General features: G+C 34.1%; 1 protein-coding gene across 1 annotated transcript in view; it reads right to left on the reverse strand.

Moving 5' to 3' along the window:
* The window catches only part of CNTN5 (contactin 5), a 536,456-nt gene that overhangs the window by 288,728 nt on the left and 227,392 nt on the right, over nt 1-20,336 (reverse strand). The window contains exons 9-11 of the mRNA XM_042907110.1: nt 18,496-18,632; nt 16,073-16,202; nt 7,455-7,605 (exon numbers count right to left, since the gene is read on the reverse strand). Of these exons, the coding sequence (XP_042763044.1) occupies nt 7,455-7,605; nt 16,073-16,202; nt 18,496-18,632 (418 nt within the window). The remainder of the gene's footprint in view (nt 1-7,454; nt 7,606-16,072; nt 16,203-18,495; nt 18,633-20,336) is intronic.

Here is a 20,336-nt window from a genome sequence, read left to right on the forward strand (position 1 = left end):
ATGTTGGTAGTACCCTGTGTGTTTCATTCATAACTCTGTTCCTGGCACCAAGCACTGACATATATAGGCACTTAAAATATTAGATAGAACCATATGAAATTTTTGTTATTCACTCATTTCTAACAGATAAAAAAATGGCAATTTCATATAGTTCAACCTTATATTTGTCAGATGGATTAGTGAATAAATGTGGAAATAAAATGGAGAATTTCAAATGTACTCATGAATTATGGTTGTATTCAATAGAAGATTCAGATCAGTAGCTTCAGCAAGAGGATGACACACTCAAAGCTGTGCTTTGGAAAGATTCCTCGGGCTATAGGGTGAAGCATGGCTTATATGGGGAGAGAAAATGGACACAAATGAAAAGTATAATTTAGGATGTTTGCTACTTGAGACATTTTAAGGGCCTAAACTTGGGCATTGTCAAAAAGAAAAGGAAAGAAAGGGAAACCCAGGGTACAATGGTTAACCATATGCTTCATTTCATTTGAAAATCTAATTTTCCACTGAGTGAAGGTATGTTCAATTGGCCTGTTGATTGAAATGATGGTAGAATAAGAGAGGGGCCTATTCTTATAGAATTACAACTGAATCTCTAGGGTAAATTACATAAATTCTTCTATAATACACCTCTAAAAGATTAGGCCAAGAAGCTTGAATTGTTTTCAATACCAAGTATTTTTTCTCTCTGAAGATGGAAAAAAAAATGTAGCAGGAGGATTAGTGTTTTTTATCTTTTCGTATGTTCTTATCAAATCTAAACTATTTGAATTATGTGATTAGAAATATATTATCTTAAGAAATTTCCTCCTACAACACTACAAATTTGTGGTGTTTACCTTAACTTTACTTACTGATTATAAGCACAGTGCATAAAAATCATATACAATTTCTTTGTGTATACAATTCTATATGAATAATTATAGACAATAATTACATATAACTTGTAAAATACAGAAAAGCACAAAATTAGATTTATACATAATCCATCTCTTAGAGATAACTTGTGAATAGTGTATACTATATTGATAGTCTCTGTGTTTTATACTTTTGTGTTCCCATGTTTACAGGCTTGGTTTTATCTGTTGGAAATGTTCTTAGTTTTCCTTGTCTCCCTTTGGTATTTCTGTCAGTGTCCCAGAGTCTTTTCCTCAGACATTAATCTTGACACCAGTCAGTTGAACAAACCCATGTCAAATTGTTCCGAGGTTAGTAGGGCTCTAATGCAACTCATTCAGACTGAGGCAAAATATTGCTTCCCACCTCTCACATCTTATGTAGAGGTAATGTGACTCCTGGAAAATTTGAAACAGTGCATAGCCCCTCTGGCCAGAAGTAGTACATAGAATTATATGATTGCCAGTATCCATGGATTTCAATATTCTTCATTTATATTCAATATTTTTTTTCATTTATATCACTAATTATTGACATCATTGCTTATTTATGAATCACTTAAATCCTAGCATTTATGTCTTCTCTCATCCTATTTATTTATGAATCATTTAAATCCTAGCATTTATGTCTTCTCTCATCCTATTGCTGGATTCATAATCTCCAAATTTATTTTGAATTATTGTGGATAGAATAGGGATAGTAATAGTTTGCCACCTTAAAGAGTGGCTTCCATGTAATAGAGGTTTTCAAGTCAAACATTGTAGTGAGGCTCAGTTACTGAATTTGGTAGATATGGAAATAAAGCAGAAGTTAGTGAAAGACTCCCTCTACCAGCTCTTACATTGATTTTGCTGAGTTTCAGAGGTCCAGGCTTGAACAAGCTATTGATCATTTCTTAATTGGGTCAATTTTTATTTGAAAGGGTGATTCTTCTTAGGAGCCAAGAATTTGTTGATCTATATTCATAATTTCCAATGCTGCTATGACTGCATTTTCCCCCTTTTGTGTTTCTACTGGCATTTTAAAAGGAAGGTGGTGAAAGTAAATTAGGCAGAGCCTTCTGCCATTAGTTTTCATGGAAACCAGGAAGTCAGCTTCCTAACCTCATCACAATGAATGTGAAGCCATTTTCTTCTCATCCCCTTAAACTTGGTGGAACTTTGGAATAGCGAGTAAGAATCCCCAAGTGATAACATATCGTATATTGTAAGCTGTTCATAGGTATTAAATCTTATGAAGACAGTTATCAACCTTCTCTTCCTTTAGATAAATAATGTCATTTTGATCATTTTATTCCTTTGAAGCATAGATTTTAATCTACAAAGGAAGTGAACTGATATACTCTTGGTATATGAAAGCTCATTTTTTCTCATTATATAATTTCTTAGACACTGAAAAAAAAACTAAGATACCTAGGGTCTACATTGTTTTATGTTCTTAATATGTAAAAGACATTGTCACAGAGGAAACAACAAAACAGCTTGTTCATTAGCAAACACAGCATGTAGGTGGAAACAAAGGGACAGAAACAAGACTCTAATTATCCCCATGAATTCTTCTTCTTCCTTTGAAAAAGAAGACCCTATTTTCCCCTCAGTAACAATGCCCTTTAGGGCCTGCACTACAAACATATTTTTCCATATGTCTATGAGTCAATATGTAAGCCTGATAATTTTTGCCTAATAAACACAACATGAATTCCCACTAGAAGCCAACTAATGGGTACTTCAAGTGCAATTTTCTGTGTGTGTTAAATGAATAAGTTGAAAACTTCACTGTTCTGAAGCTCCTTTGGTGAGCAGGGGAATATTACAAGGGATTTTGGACAGTACCATAAAAGATAAATTACACTATAATCCTGTCCCTTCATAGGATAAGTTTTATTTTTTTGGATGCAGGATTTCTTTAGCACCCATTTGGATTATAGTCCATATTTCTAACACTGGTATCCCCCTCTGCCTAGAAATGAAAATTTGTACTTTAACCATTTTAATATTTCAATAATTGTAAATAATTTTTAAACATGAATGGCACATTCCATGGGGTTTAATAATAATTTATATATGTGCACATGGAAAGGAAACAAAACAGAACAATAAGAACAACAACAAAAACTGTGTCTTAACCAAAAACTAAGTATTTTTCATTTTAGCCAAGATTGTCTTTGTCCACAAAAAGTACAGGAAATTGAACATGTAATAATGAAGGCTTAATATTTGTGCACTGCTGGAGTGCTTCTGGGTGATTATATTTTAACAAAAGTTAATGGCTAAGTAATGGAAATAATGAGCTGAAGTGAAAATCCAATATGAGTTTGATGAGCAGAACATTTTGAATGAAAATATACTAGAGGAGAAAATCTCCATGGAACATTTCATGTCTTAGTACTCCAGGAGCTTATTAGTTTAGTATGAAAATGGACATGATTGATTAAGAAATCTAAATGAATGTGTGCTAGTGATCTTTAAAAGTGATGGGGCAAATGTGAAGTTTCCTTAAAAGAAAAAAAAAGAGAAAGAGTAAAAAATCCTTTAAAAGCCTTCTCTGTTGCCATTAACTCTCCACATACATTCATCTGTTTGCACATGGCCTATATAATACTGATTACAGAAGTAAATGTTCAGTCTGCTATCAGAAACTATCCAAGAGCTATTGAACTAGGAGTAGGTAAGGTTGATGAGAATGGCCATGCCATAAATGAGAAGTGAAGATTTCAGGCTCTGATGGACAAAGAATATCACTTTCGAGGCACAGATTTAATGAACAGCATATTTATCACATGGAGACTCCTTTAATCCGAGATAATAACTTAAATCTCTAGAATTCATTCTAGAATTACTGGAGAAAGAAAAAGGGAGTGGTAAAACTTTCCAGAACTATTAATAACAAAAATATATGTCAGTATTCAAAGGTTCAAAGGCTCAACTGATTCCACCATCATCACCACCACCACTAACCATCAGCAGCAAACAGCATCATCATCACAAATAACATTCATTGAGCGTTTATTAAATGCTATACACCAGCCAGTGTATTTTACAAAATTTCATTCAATTCTCACAATCCAATGTGGTTAGTGTTTTGAATTCTAGTCTTATAAGCAAAAAATAAATAAATTAATTAATTAAGTAACTTGTTGAAAGCTCATAGTTTTCCTGATAAGCCAGGAAATGAAGTCTTGATTTATACACTGGATTATATACTATTACTCACAATGTTGAAGTGCTTCATAAATTATAAGTGCTATAGCAGTCATCATCATTGTCAATAATAATGTGACTTACTATTTAAGCAGCAATTCATACTGAGCATTCTGTGATATAAACAAGAAATAACTACAAACCACTCACAAATTCTAATATTACTTATTTTAAAATATACTTTAGGTGCATAATTTAGGACCAAGTGAATGAAATATTTTGAAATATATTTTGATAACAACGTGTTTGTTAATCAAAATTCTTCTAAAAGTCATATTATGCTCTAGTTATTACCTACAGGACTGTAAATTTTAGGATAATGATTTATATACTTCCTTAGCAGAACAGATAAATACAAGAAAAGAAAAAAAAAAAAAAGACAAAGAAGATCCCCTTCCAAAACAAACCAAACAAAATCTGAAAGATTCAATCAAAATTTGACAGAAAAAGAAAAGTCAGTATGTCATTTGACATTCTGTTGATAAAACAAATGATTAATTGTTAACTTCAGTTGTTACAACATTGCATTTACAATTTAGAGTTAAATTGCTATTGACCCAAGCTTTCAATTCTTTTTTTTTTTTTTTGAGGTTCTGACTAGTTTTCAGATAATTAAATGATATTTTTCTGCAATTAGCATCTTTCATTACATTTTTATGCTACTGCTATGGACATAATTTTATGCATTTTATGCATTTAAAATGTTTTATTTTTCATATTTACATGTTTCTTTTATAATATATATTATTTTAACTCCTTTCTTCCAATATAATACTAATCTCTATATGTCCATATAGGAAATTGCCATTTGCTGTTTCAATCTTTAATTTGAAGTGATCCAAAATAACTGTGAAAATTGTGAATGAAGGACAAGACTAATTCATTTAACATTTCTTATTAGAAGAATAACCTACAGTTATTGGGGGTTGGGTGATTGGGGAACCTATTTGATGTAGATCACATGAATGGTGAATATACTTGTATTCCAAGGAAATAAAACATGATTTGAATTTGTAACCCTAATGTGAAATATGCAAGACACAAAGATTTCAAACCCTTAACAGTTTTCTAACACCTCCACTTAAATTTTTATTTACAACTCTTATCAGTTGGTGTGCTTTATAACAGAGAAGTGACCTAAAATTTCTATAAGAAAATAAGGTGTCATATGAAACTGAAATTCTATTTAAGAATGTATAATATATACATTGGAAATTTTAATTTTCAAGTTTCTATTCATATGTTTGGCATGCACTTTTTTCAAATATCTACATATGTCTTCTTACATTACTTTATGGAATTCTTTCTATTATTATTTAAGTCTTAGCCTTTTATTTTAATACTTGATGCTTAATATTTTTAAATTTCTATTTAGATTGTATTTTTAATGAAACCTGGAACTACAAAATAAGGTAACATACTGTACATTAGTAAAGACAATATTTTGCAAGTGTGCCTGTCAATTTTAAGTGTAAAAATGCCTCTGTAGTCATTAAATTAAATCAGTTTATAAACATAAACATCTAGATCAGAGTTTACAAACATAAACATACAGATCAGAGTAGCAAAGGCTGATTAAATGTAGCCCAGTCTTGCTTTTACTTGAATAAATAAAAACACAAATATTTCACATTTTAGCCTCCTTCCTGAATAGCACTTTGACCAGAGTATTTGACATCTGGAAAATTGAGTGATCTGAGTTTGAAGCCAGTGTATATGTCTCACTAACCTGAAGGGATAGCAGTGAGGAGAAAAGGAATCAAGAAAACTGGAAAATTCACAAACTGTTTTTCAACTTCTGGAAAAAAAAAGTTTAGTATGTTTATATTTGTTGTAACAGAAAATTCATTAATCCTGTTCCTTTCTCAATACATTTGCTTTAACAAAAGAGATGCTATCTAATTTTTTAAACTCATCAGTGATGTCTATGTATATTTGCTGAGGAAAATTCTCTGGTGGTGAACTGAAATAAATAGGATAAGACTCACATGCCACCCATGAACAACACAAATAATGCATTTCAAATGTAGTGGTTTGTACCAATATGGCAAATACATTTTGATGATATAAAAATCCTTGATGCATTAAAAAAATGATAAACTTTTTGATCTAATTCTACAAAAATATTTTCTTCTGCTTTAATAAGGGTTGTGCCAGGTTTTGTTTTTGTTTGTTTAAATTTCTATGAGCAACAATACAAAAAATTAAATTCAATCATATGCATTTCAACCATATATACACATATTTATGATTTTGTACCTCCCACCCTGCCTGAATAACAAAGATACATTCTCTTTCAAAACAAGATGATCAGTATAACCCATTTTAATTATAGATGATCACCCTTTTCAGGCATCATACATCATCCTTGAGCCTGAACTGAACCAATTGGTCTGTAATTACTTCATCTGAGACAGGCAATTTAAATCAGTGATTCTCAGATTAGAAGGGGAAAGAAAAATTTCTATAGTAAATTTTCAAATATTTCAAAATATTCCAAAATTACCTAAAGAATTATTCAAATGGACCCCTAATACTGACATCAATTAATTTTTCTATATGATTACTTAGATCCAGACAGATATAAAACAAAGCATGATCTGCTTATCCTTATCGATAAAATAACACTTTAAAACAACCTATGCAACCTTATTTCAACATATTAGAGGATATTATTTTCTCAAAGCTGAATCATCATTTACAACACAAATATGGTAATAATTAATAGAGCATGGGCTTTTGAACTTGGCAAACACACTCTTGTGATGGTTTGATTCTCTCATCATTTTTTTCCCATTTGTACTACTGTGATGTCCTTTGGTTTTGCTTACCAAAACCAAATCTATACACATTAAATATTCATCTGAACATTTATCATTTGTCTATGGCAACTGAAGTAATTCTATATTATTTTGCCTCAACGAGATTGAAAAAAGAAGTACAAACCTAGACACAAATCTTGCCTGAAAATACTCTGCCATGAAGTGATTACCCAAAAGATTCATGTTTATATCATTTAAATATTAACATTAAAGTAAATTATTATAGATAACTTGTGAATCTCCAAATCTTCAGACCCTAAATGAAACCCAAAATAACTAGCTTAATCAAAGTGTGTGATTTATTCATAACCTGGTGAAATTCCCATCAGTACTGAAACACCATGGAGGCAAAGAAATCTGATCATATTGAAATAGAAATCTGAATTCTTTTTAATCGCTATATAGACAAACCATATTTTAATCTGTTCATTATAACTGCAAAATCTCTTTCTTGTATACTCTGTCTGTATCACCTGAAACTTCAAAAAAATGTTTGATGTTAAGAGTTTGAATTATGAAATAGACTTCTAACCTTTTATTCTCTCTAACTGCTTTGTCTCCCTTCTTCCAAGAAATGGTTGGTTTTGGAGAGCCTTGGGGTTTGCACTCTATGATGACTTCTTGGTCTTTGGTAATAATTATTGTTTTCTTCATTTGATTCAGTGCAAAAGTAGGAGCTGAAGCTATGAAAAAGAAAATGTTAATTCTACCAGAAGTAATGATAATAAATTAAACAAAATTTTGCAACTTTTCTGTGATACATTACTTTTCTTTCTTTTCTTTTTTTTTACTATTTACTTTATTATTTTTTTTATTTTTTAAAATTTACATCCAAATTAGTTAGCATATAGTGAAACAATGATATCAGGAGTAGATTCCTTAATGCCCCTTACCCATTTAGCCCATCCCCCCTCCCACAACCCTTCCAGAAACCCTCAGTTTGTTCTCCATATTTATGAGTCACTTCTGTTTTGTCCCCCTCCCTGTTTTTATATTATTTTTATTTCCCTTCCCTTATGTTCATCTGTTTTGTCTCTTTAAGTCCTCATATGAGTGAAGTCATATGATTGTCTTTCTCTGATTGACTAATTTCAGTTAGCATAATGCCTTCCAGTTCCATCCACGTAGTTGCAAACGGCAAGATTTCATTCTTTTTGATTGCCAAGTAATACTCCATTGTGTGTGTGTGTATATATATATATATATATATATATATATATATATACTGCATCTTCTTTATCCATTCATGGGATACATTTCTAATAAAACCACAGGTTATCTACACATGCAAAAGGCACTAACTCAAAATTTAAACATATAATTTTAGCAGATAATGGTTTCATATTATGTGGGGTCCACGGACAGACTGTTTCAAAAAATGACATGCTTTAATTATGATTATCAATTTTAATTTTGAAAGACTAATATGAGCACCTTGAGCAAAAGGTGAAGGTGCTGGCAAGAAAGTCTATTTGGGGCTTCCTTTGGAAAAATAGAGGTTACATGTAGAGGAGGTAATCCTGTGTCATCCACTTCCTATCTTGGAGTTTTACTGCATATTTTACTTTAACATCATACAAAATTAACTGTAGTTGTTTTAAAATACATTTAAAAATTGAATTATTTAAATTTCAATTAAAATTTTACTTCATTGGTAGCAATTATTCAATTAGGTCTGATACTTCATTAATATTAATATTGCTTTCACTCGATTTTTGTGAAGATACTTTTGATTAGTTCCCCAAGTAATTCTGGTGGGCAGCTGTGGGTTGAGGACACTGGACTAAAAGAACACATGACATAGAGACCAACACACACACACACACACACACACACACACACACACACTTTTGAATCTAAAAGAGAACCTGGGAGATATGTCTACAAGTCTACTGTATCTGAGGCATTTATTTTAACCAATTTAACATAATTATTTTATGTCCATTATACAGCAGTATAATGCATGGCACAAAAACATTAAAAGATATGTATATAACAAAAAAGATATGTGTTTGTAATTGAGACGAGATAAGAATTGATAGAGAAAAGGGGGAAGGAGTTAAGACAGTGGAGAAATAGGGGACCGGGATTTTCCTCATCTCTCAAACACAGCTGTATTGAGCTCATATCACTTGGAACACCCAGGAAATCGATATGCAGAGTGGCAGAAAGACTTCCACAGTTGGACAGAGACAGCTTGGAAGGATCGAGGTGTGGGTATGTGAATTGGGGGAGATAAAACAGCATAGGCATGGAGGGGATGAAACCCTTTCTGTGGAGAGACAGAGGGAAGGTTGTGAAAGTGCAGCATTGAGTTAGCACAAGAGGAAAACCTCTCTGGACCACAGACTGGGGAAGGAGAAATATGGAGAGTGTCATTTTTTTTTCTGGTTTTTTTTTTTTTTTTTTTTTGTTGTTGTTGCTGTTTTTTGGGTTTTTTTTCAAACAGCTCTTCGAACTGAAACTTGGAGGTTTCAAAAGTGCGCAGCTTTCTCCAGAGTGAAGCCAGGAGACATGGTGTGCGTTCCTGGGGAGAAAGGACCTGACCCCAGAGCACATAGCGCAGTGTAGCGATCTCTGGGGTGCACTGGGATAGAGCAGTTCCCTTCCTGGAGTACTTTGGAAAGGTGGTTTATTGCCTCCACCAGGACAAAAGACCCTGCAGGTGCCAGCCATGGTCTTTTATCTGCAGGTTGGAGAGACTCCACTCTGGAACAGGGGAGAGTTGGGTCCTTTAAGACTTTGATTTTGAATCCCAGCCTAGCGCCTAGAAGGTGCAGAACTGTGGAGCAGGGAAAACTGACTGCCTGAACAGCATGGTTTGAGGTCCCTGGTATGGGGAGAAAAGCCTGGAATGCCACCATTTTTCCCCTCAGCATCAACATGGTGGGACTTCAGAGAGAAGCACAGCAGCCCCCAGTGGAGGCAGGGCAAAACCCTGCCCCTCTGTGCCTGGCAACTGCTTATTTACTGGAGCAAGACTGACTCATCCAATGCAGCCAGCCTCTCCACCAGAGCAGCACAGCCACCGTTTCCAGGAACCAACAGACAAACTGTTTTTCTCTTTTATTATTTTATTTATATTTTCCTTCCCTCTTCCTTTTTTTTTTTTAAATCAGGCTTATAGTTTCTGATTTATTTTTGGTCAATTCTTATTCATGCATTTTCAGGCATTTTCATTCTATCCTTTTTCCATTTTTTCTCTTTCTTCTTTATTTTCATTTCTCCTTCTCTGAAATTAGCCTCATGGTTTTTTGATTCTCTTTTTTTTTCTCCCCTCTCATTTTAATTTTTTTATGAAGTCAAGGTTCCCTTTTCTTTCTTTCTTTCTTTCTTTCTTTTTTTTTTATTTTCCAGGGTTACTTCAACAAACAAATCAAAACACATCTGATTGAAATTCCAAACATTCCACCACTACAAGTGAGGAGGAGCTCTGCAGAGGACTGACTGGTGGGATAAAGCAGCCAAACCACAACAATAGAGTGCAAACAGCATTCACCAAAAACACTTTCTGGAGTGCCAGGCCCTGGACAATGTATGACTCCTTTTTAATATAATAGTACCCTCAGGTGCAGGACACATAACAAGCTTTTAAGACACGCAAAAGATAGAAACTTAGCCAAAATGACAGTACAGAGGAATTCTCCCCAAAAGAAAGGTCAAGAAAAATCACAGCCAGAGAATTGCTCAAATCAGATATAAAAAAATGAATCTGAACAAGAATTCAGAATAACAGTCATAAGACTCATAGCTGGGCTTAAAAAAAAGCATAGAAGACACCAGAGAAACTCTTGCTGCAGAGATCAGCAGAACTTGTCAAGATGAAGCAAAAATGCTATAACTGCGATGCACAATAAACTAGATACAGTGACAGCAAGGATGGAAGAAGCAGAGGAGAGAATAGGTGAAATAGAAGATAAAATTATGGAAAAAATGAAGCTGGAAAAAAAAGAGGGAAAGGAAATTACTAGATCATAAGGGGAGAAATAGAAAATTAAGTGATTCCATGAAACAAAACAATATCTGTATCATAGGAGCCCCAGAAAAAGAAGAGCCAGAAAAAGGGGCAGAAGGTTTATTTGAACACATTATAGCTGAGAACTTCCCTAATCTGGGGAAAGAAACAGGTATCCAAGTCCAAAAGGCATAGAGATTTCCCTTCAAAATCAACAAAAACAGGACACCATGACATATCATAGTGAAACTAGCAAAATAAATAAATAAATAAATAAATAAATAAATAAATAAAGAGAGAATTCTGAAAGCAGCTAGGGACAAAAGGTCTTTAACCTACAAGGGTAGACACATAAGGTTAGTAGCAGACCTCTCCACTTAAACTTGGCAGGCTAGAAAGGACTGGCAGGAAATATTCAATGTGCTGAATAGGAAAAATATGCAGCCAAGAATCCTTTATACAGCAAGGCTGTCATTCAGAATAGAAGGAGAGATAAAGACTTCCCCAAACAAACAAAAACTAAAGGAGTTTGTGATCACTAAACCAGCCCTGCAAGAGATCCTAAGGGGGACTCTGTGAATCGAAAGCAGCAAAGACTACAAAGAACAAGAAAACATCACAACAAATATAAAATCTACATATAAAAAATGTCACTAAATTAATATCTTTCAATAATCACTCTGAATGTGAATGGACTAAATGCCCCAATCAAAAGAAATAGGGTATCAGATCGTTAAAAACAAACAAACAGACAAAAAACAAAAACAAAAACAAAAACAAAACAGATCCAATTACCAAGTATATGCTGCTTACAAGAGATGGATTTTAGACCTGAGGACACCTGAAGATTGAAAGTGAGGGGATGGAGAATCATCTATCATGCTAATGGACATCAAAAGAAATCCAGAGTAGCCATACTTATATCAGAAAACTAGATTTTATTTTTTATTTTCTTACAATTTTTTAATGTTTATTTTTGATAGAGAGAGAGACAGAGCATGAGTGGGGGAGGGGGCAGAGAGAGAGGGAGACACAGATCCAAAACGGGCTCCAGGCTCTAAGCTGTCAGCACAGAGCCCGATGTAAGGCTTAAACTCATGAACCATGAGATCATGACTTGAGCTGATATCAGACGTTTAACTGACTGAGCCACCCAAGTGCCCCAAGACAAAATAGAGTTTAAAACAAAGATTGTAACAAGAGATGAAGAAGGGAATTATATCAGAATTAAGGGGTCTATCCAGCAAGAAGAACTAACATTGTAAATATTTATGCCCCCAATGTGATTCCCAAATATATAAATCGATTAATCACAAACATAAACAAAACTATTGATAATAATACCATAATTGTAGGTGACTTTAATACTTCACTTATAGCAATGGACAGATCATTTAGGCAGAAAATCAACAAGGAAACAATGGCTATGAAAGACACATTGGACCAGATGGACTTAATAGATATATTTAGAACATTTCATCCTAAAGCAGCAGAATACACATTCTTCTCAAGTGTACATGGGACAGTCTCCAAAATACATCACATATTGAGTCACAAAGCATCTTTCAATAGGTAAAAAAAAGATTGAGATCATCCCATGTGTATTTTCAGATCACAATGCCAGGAAACTTTAAATCAACCACAAGAAAAAATTTTGAAAGCCCCCAAATACATGGAGGTTAAAGAACATCCTACTAAATAATGAATGAGCTAACCTGGAAATTAAAGAAGAAATTAAAAATTACATGGAAGCAAAGGAAAATGAAAACATGACAGGCCAAACCCTTTGGGATGCAAGCAAAGGCAGTCCTAAGAGGAAAAGACACTGCAGTTCAGGCCTATCTCAAGAAGCAAGAAAGATCCCAAGTAAACAACCTAACCTTACACCTAAGGGAGCTAGCAAATGAACAGCAAATAAAGCCTAAAGCCAGCAGAAGAAAGGAAATAACAAAGATTAGAGCAAAAATCAATGCTATCAAAACCAAAAATACAGTAGAACAGATCAATGAAATTAGGAGCTGTTTTTTTGAAAGAATAAATAAATTGATAAGCCCTAGCCAGACTTCTCAAAAAGAGAGAGGACTCAAATAGATAAAATTACGAATGAAAGAGGAAGATCACAACTAATACCACAGAAATATAAACAATTATAAAATAATACTCTGAAAAATTGTATGCACTGGAAAATCTTTAAGAAATGGAAAAATTCCTAGACACACACTACCAAAACTCAAACAGGAAGAAATAGAAAATTTGAACAGACCCATAACTAGCAAAGATATTGAATCAGTTATCAAACACCTCCCAACAAATAAGAGTCCTAAACCGGATAGCGTTCTACGGGAATTCTACCAGACATTTAAGCAGAGTTAATACCTATTCTCTCAAACCGTTTCAAGAAATAGAAATGGAAGGAAAGTTTCCAAACTCATTCTATGAAGCCAGCCTTACCTTGATTCCAAAACCAGACAAAGACCCCACTAAAAAGGAGAATTACAAACCAATATCCCTGATGAGGAAGGATGTAAAAATTGTCAAGATACTAGCAAATTGAATTCAATAGTACATTAAAAGAATCACTCACTATGATCAAGTGGGATTTATTCCTGGATTGCATGCTGGTACAATATTAGCAAATCAATCAATATGATACACCACGTTAATAGAAGAAAAGTATAAGAACCATATGACCATGTCAGTAGATGCATTCTTTCTTGATAAAAACCCTCAAGAAAGTTGGGATAAAAGGAACATGCCTTACCATCATAAAAGCCATATGTGAAAGCCCACAGCTAATATCATCCTTAATGAGGAAAAACAGCTTTCCCCCTAAGATCAGGAACACAGCAGGGATATACACTCTCACCACTCTTCTTCAACTTAGTGTTGGAAGTCCTAGCCTCAGCAGTCAGACAACAAAATGAAATAAAAGGCATCCAAATTGGCAAAGAAGAAGTGAAACTTTAGCTCTTTTCAGATGACATGATACTCTACATGGAAAACCTGAAAGACTCCACCAAAAAAACTGCTAGAGCTGATCTATGAATTCAGCAAAGTCATAGGATATAAAATCCATGTACAAAAATCGGTTGCATTCCTATACACCAATAGTGAAGCAACAGAAAGAGATATCAGGGAATTGATCCCATTTATAATTGCACCAAAAAACATAAAATACCTAGGAATAAACCTAACCAAAGAGGTAAAAGATCTGTATGCTGGAAACTATAGAAAGCTTATTAAAGAAACTGAAGAAGACACAAAGAAATGGAAAACATTCCATACTCATGAATTGGAAAAACAAATATTGTTAAAATGTCAATACTACCCAAAGCAATCTATACATTCAATGCAATCCCTATCAAAATAACACCAGCATTCTTCACAGAGCTGGAATAAACAATCCTAAAATTTATATGGAACCAGAAAAGACCCTGAATAGCCAAAATAATGTTGAAAGAAAACCAAAGCTGGAGGCATCAGAATCTCAGACTTTAAGCTGTAGCACAAAGCGATGATCATCAAGACAGTATGGTATGGGGCGCCTGGGTGGCTCAGTTGGTTGAGCGTTTGACTTCGGCTCAGGTCATGGTCTCCTGGTTTGTGGGTTCAAGACCTGCATCAGGCTGTGTGCTGACAGCTCAGAGCCTGGGGCCTGCTTCAGATTCTGTGTCTCCCTCTCTCTCTGCCCCTCCCCTGCTCGCACTCTCTCTGTCTCGCTTAAAAATAAATAAACATTAAAATATTTTTTAAAAAGACAGTACAGTAGGGGCACAAAAACAGACACATAGATAATGGAATAGAATAGAGAACCCAGAAATGGACCCACAAATATATGGGCAACTAATGTTTGACAAAACAGGGAAGAATATGTAATGTGAAAAAGACAGTCTCTTTAGCAAATGGTGCTTGGAGAACTAGACAGCAACATGCAGAAGAATGAAATTGGACCACTTTCTTACACCATACACAAAAGTAAATTCAAAATGGATGAAAAACCTAAATTGAGACAGGAAACCATCAAAATCCTAGCCTACTAGGCTAAATAATTTTGTATGCCTACTAGGAGTAGAACTTATAAGAGGTACTTTTGAAAATATGTCTAGTGAATGAGAAAAGGACACATTTGAGAATATTTCTATGTAAACAATTAAGGCTGAATTAGCTTCTTCATCCAGAAATATTGGAGTGTAAGCTGACATGAAAGTATGTTCATATTTGATTGGTTATACTGCAGGAGATGGAAATTTGGGCTCCTGTATCTACTCTAAGTGGGTTTATCACAATGTGGAGAAATTCTAAGTGCAAACATTCATAATTCAATAAGGTGATTTATAGAATGTTACATTTAGCTGATATGTAAGTGGTAAGTTTCCAGATTCCTGGGATCTTGGGTATTTCTGTTAATATTGTGCTATGGGAATTTTAGTGCAGAGCAAGAAAGTACACTTGGGCTCCTACCCACCTTGGGAGACAGTGAATTTTGATCACTCAAGTCACTTTCTTTGTATTACAAATATCCCAGAGCAAAGTTTAGGAAACTAGAGTGCAAAAAAGTAAAATCCATTCCTGTGGCCCAAACATGTTCGATTGAGTAGCCTGTTCCACTGGATGGAATCTTTCTTGTGGTACTTAAATAGTGAGGTGCTAGTGTCCTGGTTACACTACTATCAAGGGTGTAACCCTCTGAGACAGCTGGACTTTGTCTCAGAAAGGCTTTCCCTTTCAGGTAAGGCTAATAATGGTAGATACCCCATGATTAGAGGGTGCTGCCTTTCCCTTGGAATGTTGTCTTGCCTATTGGTAAGTAAGAGCTGTGTGGGTAAATATTAGCATTGCTATGGAAGCAGGGAGAGGCTGCTAGAAATCGGCATTATGATCCCCTGCCCTCAAGATATTATTTTATGAAAATTAACATATCTCTTACATGATTTTTATATACCATAAAAAAGATAGTGTGTAAACCTATTAAAACTAAAGTTGAAAAGACCTTATAAAAAAAGTGATGGGACAAACTGTACGCAATGTAAACTTGTCCTGCAAAAGCTTAAAAACATATATCAGGAAAACATATCATTTCTTTTAAAGTAATAAACTAGATTTTTACAATTATATCATAAAACTTCAGTATGATAAGAATTAAAGCATGAAAAGAAGCAACACATTTTTCCTATTTATTTACTTAGATTGCATACCTAGAATCTTCAGCTCAGCACTCGCAAAAATGGCTCCGTATTTATTTTCGGCCAAACACTGATACATTCCAGCATCTGATTGATTCACGTTGTGGATCATCAATACTCCATTAACCATCTCAATCCTATTCTGTAATAAAATAAAAATAAGTAGGTAAAGAAAATGAATAAATCATACAGATTTTGCAGTTACTCTCTTCTAGGCTGAGGGAAAGAAGCCTCCGATGAATGCAGCTGAACATTATTTGACAAGTTAATAACACAAATTTACTGTTCATTATTTTATGATAAAATGTCTTTTGTAAATTATAACTATTTCTTGGTCAAAAAAGATATCATAACAGTATTTTACTGTAGTTATTCTTAGGAGTTTTAGTTTCAGTTTTGTTTTTATACTGAGCAGTTGCTTTTTTTTTTTTTTTTGATATACTAGATCAGCCTATAAAATATAATCAGCAGATAATGCTTTTGGTTGAACTAATTTTACATAAGAAGAAGGGGTTCACATGTGGAAAAAATTGTGACTGTAGACAAGTAAGATCAAAGTTAAAACCAGCCCAGGTCAAACGAAGAATCCTTTTGCTAGGATTAACTGTGTGGTTCACTTAAGTGTCTTAGAATCCTTTTGCTAAGATTAACTGTGTGGCTCAGTTAAGTGTCTGACTTTGGCTTAGGTCATGATATTGTGGTTTGTGGGCTGAAGCCCTGCATCGGGATCCATGCTGGCAGTGTGGAGACTGCTTAGGATTCTCTCTATCCCTCTCTCTGCCCTTCCCCTACTCACACTTTTTCTCTCTCTCCAAATAGATAAATAAACATAAAAATAAAAAAGAATCCCTTTGTTATATTAATGTGATCAGGAGTTTACCTTTTCTCACTTCCTGACAAACTAAAACAAATAAAAAAACTGCCCTGCAACTGGATTCTGTACAAAATTATTGACCAAAAAACATAAACTCATTATCAGATAAAATTTAATATAGAATTCAGAAAACTGAGCATGTGCAAATTGGGGTCAACTGAAGCCAAGAGCTCATTTCAAAAACAAATTTGAAATTTAAAATGCTGTTAAGGTATCCTGTCTACTTAATGCCAAACAAATAATTCTTTCAATTTTAGTGATCAGTGGTTTACCTATCAACAGAGATGCCAAGTAAGTTTACATAATTTTCAAAATAAACCCATTCACTTTGCAACAGTATTATCTGCCAGTGGAATTTAATTTACTGGGATGCTGAAAGAAAATATGACCAGCATAGTCTTATCTCAAGGTTTATCTGGTATCCCCAGGAAATTAGAGAGAAAAAGACAACGAATCAATGACTCAGGATTCTCACGCCCTCAGTTTTAATGGCTCTATAGTTATTTGTATTTCTGTATTCGTTTTCTGTAATTGTGTTTTGTTTTGGTCTAACTGGTTTTATAAGAGAATGCTGGAGCTGGATGGGACTGTGGGGATGATATGATCCAATCTCTTGATTTCATAAAGGAGCGAACTGAAGCCCAAAGAGGTGAATGACAGACAAGAGACCTCTTGGTAGTGGTAGGACCTGGGCATAATCTGTGTTCGGAATTTCAACCTCATATACCACCCTTCCATTTTTGGCCATAAATAGTGAACTATTCTCCCCTTGCCCTCCTTTCTGCAAAGGCCATACAAGGGAGTTGGCTAAAATTATTACCATCATTTTAAAACTAAACAGTCATTGATTTATTTTCAAATCCAGTACATGTTTCAAAAATATGCAGAGTTACTAAAAAAAAAATTAGTTTTTTAAATCCTATTAAGTAGGATGTCACAGAACCTGTCCAAGATACAGAAAGCTAGGATTCTATAATAGTCTCGTCTCTCACCAGATACATGATCTTGGACAAGTCACTTTACTTCTGGGGCAAATTCCACCCTCTGCAAAGTGACACAACAAGCTAGATATCTAAAAGTCAGCTAGAGACAGCAATGAATCTATGATAATAATTGATATTTTCCCATGAATTTATAGGATCAAATAAAACTTTAACAACATGTTCCTCAAAAATTAATGAGGTAATTAAAAAGAAAATTTTAGGGGCGCCTGGGTGGCTCAGTTAAGCGTCTGACTTCAGCTCAGGTCATGATCTCGCGGTTCGTGAGTTTGATCCCCGCGTCAGGCTCTGTGCTGACAGCTTGGAGCCTGGAGCCTGTTTTGGATACTGTGTCTCCCTCTTTCTCTGACCCTCCCCCATTCATGCTCTGTCTCTGTCTCAAAAATAAAAATAAACGTTAAAAAATTTATTTATAAATACATTTTATTTCTCACTTCACTACATTAGGAGGCATATATAAGAAATGACTTTCAATAAGACAAAAGGAGGATAGTTTGTCATATCCTGTGTGAAATCCTGTTAAAATTACACTGGAACAGATTAACAGTTACCAACAGTACCTGAGGCAAGAGGGACACTCCATTCTTCAGCCAACGGTATGTGGGTCGGGGTTTTCCAGTAGCCTTACATTCCCATTGGAGAGGGCTCCCACTGTCCAACTGAGTGTCATTCAGTTTTTCTACCCAGTGTGGATAAGCTGTAAGAGTTTAAGGATTAAAGAAGGATGACTTCATTTTTCAAACACTTTACCAAATTCAAAATTCATGTGGAAATATTACTTGCATTAATTTTTTTTATCAATTCACATAATTGTAGGTATTCAGAAGAAGCACAACATTGCATTGCACACAGAACTCTATTTCCTGTGTAAAAAGATATAGCAGTGATAATATTTTGATAATTTAAAACACTTTTGTAAGCTAGGTCAAGTATATCTTATTGTTTTACCCAACTTACAGCAAGTGGCTACAGTCTCCCCAAGGTATCAGAACTTGTTTAATAGGAAATCAAGTACTTAGAGACATCCTTTTTTTCCAGACATTGAGGCAGCGTTAGCGCAAGGTGATATAATACAAAAAGACCATTTATTGAATAATTGCTTTGCTTTTTTATTTTTGTTTTTTCTAAAATAAATTGAATTGCATAGGAAAATAATTTGTTAATTCAAATTTCTCTTGGTGTAAAATTTTTTTATATATTTATTAACATTCTTCAAAACTTTTTAAAATCCTTTTTCAAAATTACAACAGAGAAAAACTACTTTATCAAGAAAGAGATAATGTACTTGTTTACAACCTGTAAGACACAAAATAGTGTCTTTCCTCCATTGGATAATTTTTAAAATAAAACTACTGGAAACAAGTGACTCTTTGTCCACAAAAACACTGAAAAAACTGAAACAATAGCTATAAATATTGAACAATTATTTTTCTCTAGCAAATTTTTTGGCATTAACCTATAACATATTTTACTTTGTGACAGTGAGGACTTTGATCACTGATTCATTCACTTCATACTATTTAGTCCTTTCTTGGTCTTAGAAATTATTAAGGATATAGGAGCATCTATGTCATTTCTTTTTTAAGAGTTTATATTGTGGTAGAGGAAGTCTAACGTCAATGCTATAGGATATGGTAGCACAAGAAAGGAAAGAAGATGTACTAAAGGAAACTGCACTTGAATACTAGAATAGTGGGTCTAAAGGGACAATAGTGGGTCCAAAACCTAAGCAGTTTAAAAGGGAGGAAACAGAGTGTGAGAGAAAGAACTCTCATTTATTAATCGCTAGTCCTCGACACTGAGCTACATTATCAATTAATCCCCGTTACATTTATCCTGAAAACAAACATTTAATTTTATGAATCAGGAAACTTTGGCTCAGAGATGTTAAAAAAAAATTTACCCAAGGTCACACAATTAATAAGGCATAGAAACCACATTCAAAGTCAGATATTTCTGACTCCAGGCAGCATACAATTATTTCATTCTACTCTGGCAGATTAAAAAATGAATTGGAAGCATTTATTGCATTCCTAGTGTGTTTTGCCTTCTCCTGATCTCTGAATGGGAATTTTGTTTTCAATAGCTCATTGGTCTTCTAGATAATGACTGTAAGGAGCCTTACTTTGGCATATTCAGAATTTGTAGGCCTTTGAACACATTCTGTGATCCAACATCAACATCCGATTCAATATCATCAGCCTAGGAGCTATCAAGGAAAAATCTTGCCATGGTGAGCTTCAAATATTAGCTTTCATGACTTTCATGCCTGTCTTTTAAAATGAGTCCCTTTTTAGTTATCTCTCATGCATGCTAAAAATGCTGATAGGAATGGTAAGATACAAAAGTAACATTAAACTCTACTTTCTCATTGGGGCTTTCTGTAAACTTTACTACCCTG

This window comes from Panthera leo, chromosome D1, assembly GCF_018350215.1.
Source record: "Panthera leo isolate Ple1 chromosome D1, P.leo_Ple1_pat1.1, whole genome shotgun sequence".
Taxonomy (NCBI): Eukaryota; Metazoa; Chordata; class Mammalia; order Carnivora; family Felidae; genus Panthera; species Panthera leo.